This window comes from Calidris pugnax, unplaced genomic scaffold, assembly GCF_001431845.1.
Source record: "Calidris pugnax isolate Ruff unplaced genomic scaffold, ASM143184v1 scaffold27, whole genome shotgun sequence".
NCBI lineage: Eukaryota > Metazoa > Chordata > Aves > Charadriiformes > Scolopacidae > Calidris > Calidris pugnax.
In genome coordinates this window covers 13,234,400-13,244,081 of record NW_015090893.1, presented here as the reverse complement: position 1 = coordinate 13,244,081, position 9,682 = coordinate 13,234,400, and the positions used below count along the sequence as shown (strand labels likewise).

The following is a 9,682-nucleotide window of genomic DNA, read 5'->3' as shown; positions in this document are numbered from 1 at the left end:
GAATCTTGCTTAGAAGCAGAAGTAAAGGGTAGATTCTTCCTTTGTTTTCATACTAGGCAGCTCTAAAATTTGAGCCTCAGAAACCAAGAGAACACAGTATTGATACAGAAATACCTTGGATGATTTGTACACAATGTAGACCTGTCCTTCATTTGAGGAAAAAGATGCAGAACTTTTTAGCTTCCTTTTTTTTTTTTTTGAGATAATTATTTAATGGGAAATTCAAATGTTGAAATTTAATTCACATTTCTGTTGTTTAAGATGACTTTATTAAGACTATGCTCAAAGTCAAAGATGCTCAATATCTGGATAATGTATTGTCTGTTGTGTTAATGTATTTTTGACAAACGGGGAAGAGACAAGACTTGTCCTTTAGAACATGGTTGGTTTTTTTTTATTCTTTGCCCAGGTTCTGGTTTGAGAAAGTTCATTTTAATAACACTTGTTTAAATTCTCTATAGTAGAAATGTTGGCTTCCTTGTATTTCTCTGATAGACTATGATGTAGTGTATCCCTGAGCTGAACAGAAAGCGTTTCCGTGTCATGCGAATGGGCAGAATGGCAAGATCTGAATTTTCATCTCCACTCCTTGTTTTATGATGTGGTCTCTTGGAAGGAGACTTGTTCCCTGTTTCTTACTGGGTGTTTTCCTCCCCCCCCCAACCTGAGAGCAGTTGTTGTATAGATGGTTTGCTTTGTCTAGGGCTGCCACAAAACCACAAACAGAATTTCTGGAATGGGCAGAGACGGACGGTCTAGTTGGTGGCCCGTCTTGGGAGTGCTTTGTGTTAAAGCTGAAGAGCAGACCGGCATTTATTTGGGAGTGATAAAAGTTTTTACACTAATAATAGGTGAATTCTAATTTAAGCAAAGGCACTGAGTAAAAAGTTTAAGAAGAAATTGAAGTATAAGGAGAGAAGAGCAACATTTCTTGCTTGAAAAAACCTTAAGTCATAAATTAAAGGGGAGAGATTGCCTGGATTGTACTGACAAGCATTAATAACATTCCACTAACGAAGCTCAGACTAGTACAAGAACAATTCAGAAGACCTCATTTTTGTGTAAGCTGTGGTATAGGGGTGTTAAACTGTGAAATTACGTTTTACCACAAAAATAGCAAATTATTTCCACGTTATTTATACATAACTATAGAGCAGTGTAGGCTTGCCACCATTGTTTGTTTTTGCTGACAAGTCTGATAGTTTGTTGCCCAACAACTCAGACAGGTTTTTCTTTGTCTCCTTTTAATTCTGTGTGAGGTATTGTTGTATGTTTGAAACATTTCCCTTCCTAGATTAGTTAGATATGCAGTGATGCTTCCTAAATTGTAAGGCTCTAGGAGTGACTGATCTGCTGCTGCTGTTTAAGTTCAAGTGAGGTGGAGGATCCGGCGTTGCAGCTGAAGGCACAGCAGTTTTTTTTTGATTCAGCAGAACAATTCCTGTAGCAGAAGCTGCCCCTTGTGACTAATGCAGGCTCGGGATATTTATAGACATGCATATCCACAGCCCTTCTTCACTCCAGCAGGCAGTCACCCAAATACAAAAGTCTTCTGGAATTAAAGTAAAAGTCAAAATTAGTCCTGCAGTTTGGTTCTGACAAGGCAGGGGAATGCAGGAACACACTGGGTAATAAAATGCTTTCCTTGCAGGGGGGGGGCGAAACTTTGGAAGCTGTGGGCAGATGCACAGTAAATGGGGAGTTCTTACTACGTCGTGTAGTCAAAAGGTTATGTTTTCTATCCAGAATTCATGCACTACAATTTCTGATACTTGCATTGTTGTTCCAGCTTAAGAGGTTGCTCCTGTCCTTGGCCAGGCAGGAGAGGAGAATCTGTGCCTGTAGAGGACCTACTGTAAACTCTGGTTCATGGGAGCTTATCTGTGCTGCAGTACTATCACTTCCACGGCAGAAAAACAGATATAGTCTATTTTGGTTTCCCTGTCTAGGTGAGAATGCTGGTATCTAGCTAGGAGGCATATTGGAACTAGATTTCTATAATGTTTCTGGAGTGATATAGTGTTTCTTCTTTGAAAAAGACCAGCATTGTGTTTTTCTTGCTGGTATTTCATGACAAAGCCTTGTAGACACAACTTAATTCTGAGACTGAAATGGTAAACTTATTCCAAATAAAATATAAAAAAATAAAGCTCTATTGAATCCGGTAAGAATATTCTAATCTCTGTAGCAGATGCTTAAACAAAACTAAACAAGAACATTATATGGAGCCTAAAAGATGCAGTATCAGAACCAGATTTTTTTTTTTTAGTTTTATTTCTGCTGTGGTAAGGAGGTATTTTTTTCAGAAAAAATGAAACTTGCATGCAGCGTGTATTATATATTTATTTACTGTCTTGAGTTACAGGACTCAAAGTATAACAAATTACTGGATTTTTACAGAAGTAGTTTAGTTGGCTGTCCTCAGTTTAAAAATTCTGCATTGTGAAGGATTTCTTGCTTTCAAGCAAACAATGTGAGCTAAACTTTCGTGCTTGTTAAGTTTAATGTATTGAAATGTCATTGGTTTCAGATTATTATGTAAAGCTAGCTTCAGGTATTGGGTGTCTTACACTGATGTTTTGCTTCCTCGAATAATCTTTTTCTCTTAAAGAAAAAAAAAAAGAAAAACACTCCCCAGATCCCCCACCAGCAAACAGACAAAAAACCCCACCAGAAGAGCTTTGAGCCACTGTTTTGATCAGCGATTCATTCCCCATTTCCCACCAAGGCAGTAAGAGAACACCCCACTGGACTCTGAGTTTTGAACCCTGCCAGAAAAGGCTGAGATGAAGTTTTAAAGCTTTTCTGATTTCTTCTTGTTGGGCCTTTGTGGTAGTTTGTGGACAGCTTTTATGAAGTCTGCCAACTCGCCCCTGCAGTAAGAGCACAGTATGGCTGAGTGGCATTGTAGTAAAGCTGGTGGATTTAAGGCTTGAGGTTGAAAATAGCTTATCAAAATTATTTGTGTGCTTTCCTTTTTCTGATGGAAGCCTTGTCATTTGACTGGGCATTCGTCCATCTCTGGCATTGTGGTTCTGTGTCCTAGTCAAGTACAGCATGTGTGTACTGTGAGTTACATGATCAGGGGGTGCTTGTGTTGGAGACCCCTTTTATTGCCATGGATGACACCTGGGTTTTATCAATTTGTGTTCCTCACCTGAGGAATCGACAGTTGTGGCCTGACTTGCATGTGTGCTTCTACAAAGTGTATTTATTGCCATGTTGAGGACTCTCTATTTTGCTCACATGAATAAAATGCAGCTCTGATGATGTGATGTGGAGGAGTTGCAACCTTTAGCCCTTCAGTGGCTCTTTGAGAAACTGTTAAGTCGTTCCTATATTGGTTTAAATACTTCAGATAAATGCTTTTGGGGTGATACTTTTAGGCAAAGCTAAATAGCAGAGATCTTGGAGGTTCATCTTTTGTTGGGAGGTTGAGTAGGCTGAAAAAATGGGAATCAATTTCTGTATCCAATCTTGTGACAATGGAAAGAATTGGCTCATGTTATAAATAAAACCGATTGATTCTGCTGAGGAAACCATGGACAGCATACCAGAGGGCACTGTGCCTTACAGAACCAGAGTGGACAACAAAATTAAAGCTAAAGGGATTTTTCTTAGTGAGTAGCAAGCTATGCTTTACTTTGTCAGTGCTGCTTTTTTTTTTTTTGAGTTTTGGCAGAAGAGAACAGGTTTTTCTTGCCTTGAGAGCTCTGTTGGAGCAGCTTGATATGTAGATAGCTTGCAGTCGGACTTGTATCTCACATGCTCCTTGTTACTTTTCCCCCCTGAAACCAGATTATTTGGATAGACACAGAAAAATTGGGGAAGAACTTAATTTAATATTTCTTCTTCTGTTGGGAAATCAAAAGCTGAGATAGTATGTAAGAAATGCGTATAAGAAAGTGATTTCAGAAGATAAAGTTGCATTATTTGCGGACTAGTTATATGAATGTATTCGGTGTGAGAGCTTCAGATTGTGCTACTCAAAATTAAAGATGAGTAAATTGGTATCAGGATCTATTTCTAATGGCAGAGGAGAAGGAACCTGTAACTTTTGGCTCCCACAAATTTTTATAGCACTGTCTTTTCTTGAGAGAGACAAGGAGGTAGAAAATGGAGCACTGTTACTGGGTTGTTTTAAGCTGGCGGTATTGTAGATGGTGTAACTACAGTAGCATAAAACTGAGTGTAGACTTACTGCCACAATATCCAAGTACACTTTTGACTCCTGTAATGTGAAAGGTGAACTGGGATGCAAAGTGCAGTTGGTGAATAGTTTCTAAAACTCAGAAGTTAAGTGTCCTGGTTACAAACTGGGCTCAGTCTTTTCTGATACGGTTAGAAGATAAGCAGATTTTCTTCTTTCCTCTGTATCTATTGGCTATCCTTTCAAATAGGATATCTTTCCAATAATCTTAGATTTAGCTGAGGTGAAGCAAGGCTGGAAGCAGTCACCCCCAAATTCTGTGTCATTAGTGAATTTATTAAAGTTATTTTTTTCTTTAATCTTTTTTTTTTTAATAAAGCAATACAGTTTTAGGCGAAAGAATGACTACGTCTAGAGCAACTAAAGTCAAGATATCATCAAGAATCAGATATGAGTGTTGTAACCATTAAAACCCATATAGATATAAAAGCTCTTAGATTTTTATTTTGAGTGAAAGAGCCTGTGATGGAGATTAAGGGTTTATCTTTTTTTAGACTACAGCAAGTGTAGTTTATAAGCATGGATCATTTAGTCTTATATTTGTTAGCTGCTTACATTGCAAATGGTGTAGTACAATAGCAAATATCTTGGGACAGATTAACTTCTGGAATATTTGTCCAGCAACCCAGGTGGGTTTTGCAGTCTGTGAAGAGCTGTGTGCAATTATAGCTATATCACCACCAAAATCCTACTTGCCTCGAGTTGTCTGTATGAATTATAATTACAGCAGTGACCCCAACGGGCATATATTCTGTTTTAATATAGAAATTTGCTTCAACTATGAGAAGATACTCAGTGTACACAACTCTGTTATTACTTGTAAGTCATCAGGGAGTGTGTTTTTTTTTCTTAGTGCTTTAGAACTAAGGAGGATCCATTCCCAAAGTCTGAGTGATTGACTCATCATATGACCTTGGGCAAGTTACTCATCCACCTTGAGCTTCAGTTTTCCCAGTTGGAGTATTAAGTAAACAATGGTAAACTTGCTGAAAGCCAAATGTTGTGTTTTTGTTGAGGCTTTCTTGCTTTCTGTTGTTTTGCCTTTTTACAAAAAAAATAAGATTTTCATTGTTCTTCCAAGTCTGTATTTGAAAAATTCACTCTAGATTCACTCACAGCTCCAAGCTGTAGATCTAATGTTGAAATTAAGAGAATTCAAGTTTCAACCTCCTCTGCAAATGTAGACCTCACCTTGTCCTACTAGGTCTTCTGCTGATCTCGCTACTCTCCTGCTATTTCCATGAACCATCTAGAAGATCATATTCTCCTGGGAAGCTGCAGTCTATCCCTCAGATCAAAATACAGTTTTGCTGCTCTACCTATGCAAGCATTGAACAAATAGTGGGTTTTTTCCGAAGATCAGGTAGCTGTAGACTGTTTAAAAAAAAAAATTAGAAAAATTAACTGTGAACCAGTCCTTCTGTCCTTAAATCAAAGAATGCTGTTGCCCAGGCAAGTGCTGTAAAATTCTTCTGATAATTTATGCTGGCTCTACATACACCCTCTTGCTTGAGCGCTGAGATCTTGAGGTTTCCCCTGTTTGTTCTTGGATGAGACAGTTTCCCCCAAGGGTTAGTGGACTGCATTGTGGAGACTGCGAGTAATATTAAAATAAGCATACTTGTCTGGAGGTTTGTTTAACGAGCTGCTTTTCTGCCATCTGAGAGAGCTGTTGTTTGATGAACTGGGCTTCAACAGGGTGGTTTTTTTGTTGGGATTCTCCTTGTGTGCCCAACTGAGATGCAATAAGGCATCTCCTACAGGTCGGGGGAGCTGATGGGAGCTTCCACTCTTTTAAGTGCCCTGCTCTGTTCCACCAGTGTCTCTGCCCTACAGGTTTCTCTGTCTTGGTGTAGCGTTCCAGCACAAGCAAAGCACAGCTTTTTCTTTTTTTTTATGGAATGCACCTGAGGGAAGGAAGAGTTTACAGTCATCTTTGATGTGTGCGTGAAATCTGTTTTCAGATGTTTTTGAGGTCAATGGAAAGAACTTTATATTTGAAAGAATGCTGCCAGGAACGAGAAGTTGAACAAAGGCTCTCAAGCTCTGCTTGTAGAACCGTTGCTGTACCCTCTGGTTGCTTCTAGGTGGCACTACAAGAAAAAGAATATGTGCATTCACTAGCGACGAGAAGCCAACTGTTGAGCTCCTTGGGCCTTTGGTGGTGGTCTTGGGGCAATGCCCTACAGGTTTCTCTGTCTTGGTGTAGCATTCCAGCACAAGCAAAGCACAGCTTTTTCTTTTTTTTTATGGAATGCACCTGAGGGAAGGAAGAGTTTACAGTCATCTTTGATGTGTGCGTGAAATCTGTTTTCAGATGTTTTTGAGGTCAATGGAAAGAACTTTATATTTGAAAGAATGCTGCCAGGAACGAGAAGTTGAACAAAGGCTCTCAAGCTCTGCTTGTAGAACCGTTGCTGTACCCTCTGGTTGCTTCTAGGTGGCACTACAAGAAAAAGAATATGTGCATTCACTAGCGACGAGAAGCCAACTGTTGAGCTCCTTGGGCCTTTGGTGGTGGTCTTGGGGCAAAGAGGGGCAGCAGGCATATACTCCGGGAGCAAGGAGGAAAGGAATAAACTCAGTCTGCTGTGATAGAATTGGCTGAACTCTGAAATGAATTTTACCTGTGTGAAACTGTGGTCACTCAGTGACAAACTGCTTTTGTGCCAAAAATGTGATTGTGTGCAAAGCACATAGTTCTTCTCCAAAAATCATAATCATAAGATAAATAGTTTTCTTTTTCTCTAAATATTTAAATGTGAGGCTGCTTTATAAAGCAGTATTAGAGAACAATTATACTGTGTATACATGGGCCAAATAAAATGCAGGTTTTTATTCTCATCTAAAATTTGAATCTTAACATTCTTCAATATTTTTTTTATTTTGAAGAGGAAAAATAATAATGTATTCCAGTACACAGCCATTTCTCAACTTCTTGTTTTTGTCAAAGTATATGGTAGTTTTTGGTTTTATTTGAAGAAGGGGGCTCTGATATAGTACATATTTTTGGAAGTTTACTCTAAGATTATAGTAAGGAAGCAATCTCACATGATGACTCACAAAACAAATCTCATCAAAGCAAAGATGTAACCTTTTTTGTGACTTTTTTTTTTTCCTAAAATGTTTTATTCAGAGCTAGGCAACCATGAAGATTTTGTGATTCTGTAATCTATGAAACTAAATAACTAAAACCTCCTTTTTTTTTTTTTCAGCAGCTCCATGAGACTGTGAAAAGAAAGCTTGATAGTGCTGCTTCCCCTCAGAACGGAGACCAGCAGAATGGCTATGGTGATGTATTTTCTGTGTCCAAGAAACTGCGTCGTGACGATGGTCTTGGTGGAGTGAGTGGTTCTTCCAACGGAATGCCCCCTGTGTCTCCACTTCATCATCTCGACAAGAAATCTGGCAGTGGAGATACCTTGCAGCTTAATGGGAAACATCCCATGGGGCTAGATGGCATCAGCAAGAAGTGTCTTCCAGATTCCAGCCTGCAGATGAATGGAGGTGGTGATGCTGATGACTCATTTCCTCTGAGTCTGAACAAAGAGCTGAAGCAGGAGCCTGTAGATGATCTTCCATGTATGATTGCTGGAGCAGGGGGGTCTATATCTCAGAATAACTTGATGCCTGATCTTAATCTTAACGAGCAAGAATGGAAGGAACTTATTGAGGAGCTTAATAGATCAGTGCCCGATGAAGACATGAAGGATCTGTTTAATGAAGACTTTGAAGAGAAAAAAGATGCAGATTCTTCAAATTCAGCTGCACAGACTCCGTTGCCACAAGATATTAACATAAAGACTGAGTTTTCCCCAGCACCCTTTGAACAGGAACAGATGGGATCTCCCCAGGTGAGATCCACTTCGTCAGGTCAAGCATTTATGGGTGCTGCTTCTGCACCCGTAAGTGCCGCTTCTCCAGCGGTTGGTAGTTCTCAGGCTATGTTTCAGCCTTCCAGTCAGTCAATGACTGAAAATCCTAATCAGCCCATGATGCAGGCATCAAACCACTCTCAAAACGTCCAGAGGCCTCTCCCCAATGTGTTGTTACCTGGGAAGGGTGCAGGAAGTGCCAAAGAAATGTCTTCTGCTCATCAGCTTCAGCAGATTGCTGCCAAGCAGAAGAGAGACCAGATGTTGCAGAACCAACAGCAAGCTTCACAAGTCCACCAAACAAATCAGATGTCTACGTGGCAACAGTCTGGGCCTTCTCATAGTCCACTGGCTGTCCCATATACCATGGAAAATCCCACCAGCCCATCGGTTTACCAGCCAGACTTCAACAATCAGAAACTCATGATGCCTAATATGGGAAATAAAAGCTCTCCGAGAGCTGGAGGCAATTACCATGTGAACATTTTGGGTCATCAGCAGAACAGCTTGAACCAGAACCCTGTGAACAGTCAAGGCTCTATGCTAGACTACGGGAACACCAAACCTCTTTCACATTACAAAGCAGAATGTGAACAGGGGGTTACGGTCCCCGGGCAGAACAAGACTCCCATGTTGGCCTACATACAACAGCGCCAGCAGGCACCGCTCTCTCACGTGGGCGATGACCAAAATGGGATGATCCTGTTGAAACCCAAGTCTGGAAACATTGCCTACCGACTGCCGCACAGCCAGGTGAGCGTTCTGGGGTTTGTTACCTTTGTGTAGTAGCAGATTTAAGGTTTTGCAAGAGGGTGATGGATGTGTACAGCTGGAATATAGACTGCTTGGTGTTGTTTCAAAACAGTTGCCGCATGATTTTGAAGAAGAAGATGATAATATGCAATAAGCTGAGACAAGAATCAAGAACTTTATTTTCTGCTGGGGAGAGTTTTTAATGCTGGCTCTAGGTCATGTGGTAATGTGTGATTTCCAGCTTAATATACTTTGTGGGCAACAAATTATGTCACACTTCATAGAAGCTTCTGCTTGTGAAGATGAATAGATGCTTTGTAAACTTTTGCCTAAAATAACTTGTATAAAACTGTAGTGTTAAACAGTGTTCTCAAAGAAGCTTTGATTTCTTTACCTTCTTTTTAGTCCCTGACTTGTGTCAGAGTTGGCTTACTATAAAAAGCCATTGGCTGCTTCTTTTTTGAAGAAAGATGGAAGTGGGGGCTGCATTCCTGATTTCTTGAGTATTCCTTGAGGTTTTTCAAATCTAAGAATTTGTTCTTCGTTAAGTCTCTGGGGATTGGGGAAGCATGGGCTAGGAGAGAATTACATCTTTAAGAATGAAGAATAGAAATATTTGTCTGCTTGAAGCAATACCTTTCAGGTTTTCCTGCTTCTTTGCCTTTTATATAACTGATGTTACAGGTATGCTGCAGGTGAAAGCTTATGTAGTAGATGGAGGTATAGCCTCATTGGGATTCTGTAACATGTGCTTGCAGTGCACATCCTATAGGGCTTGTTGAGAAAAAAGGTCTTTTTTCTATGGATTAAATCTCCTCTAGCAAAAGCTGTTGATATGTTCCCT

At 39.9% G+C, this 9,682-nt stretch overlaps 1 protein-coding gene across 1 annotated transcript in view; it reads left to right on the top strand.

The window, feature by feature from the left end:
* The window catches only part of MAML1 (mastermind like transcriptional coactivator 1), a 29,512-nt gene that overhangs the window by 7,418 nt on the left and 12,412 nt on the right, over nt 1-9,682 (top strand). Inside the window, exon 3 of the mRNA XM_014947769.1 lies at nt 7,426-8,838. Coding sequence (XP_014803255.1) covers nt 7,426-8,838 — 1,413 coding nt within the window. The remainder of the gene's footprint in view (nt 1-7,425; nt 8,839-9,682) is intronic.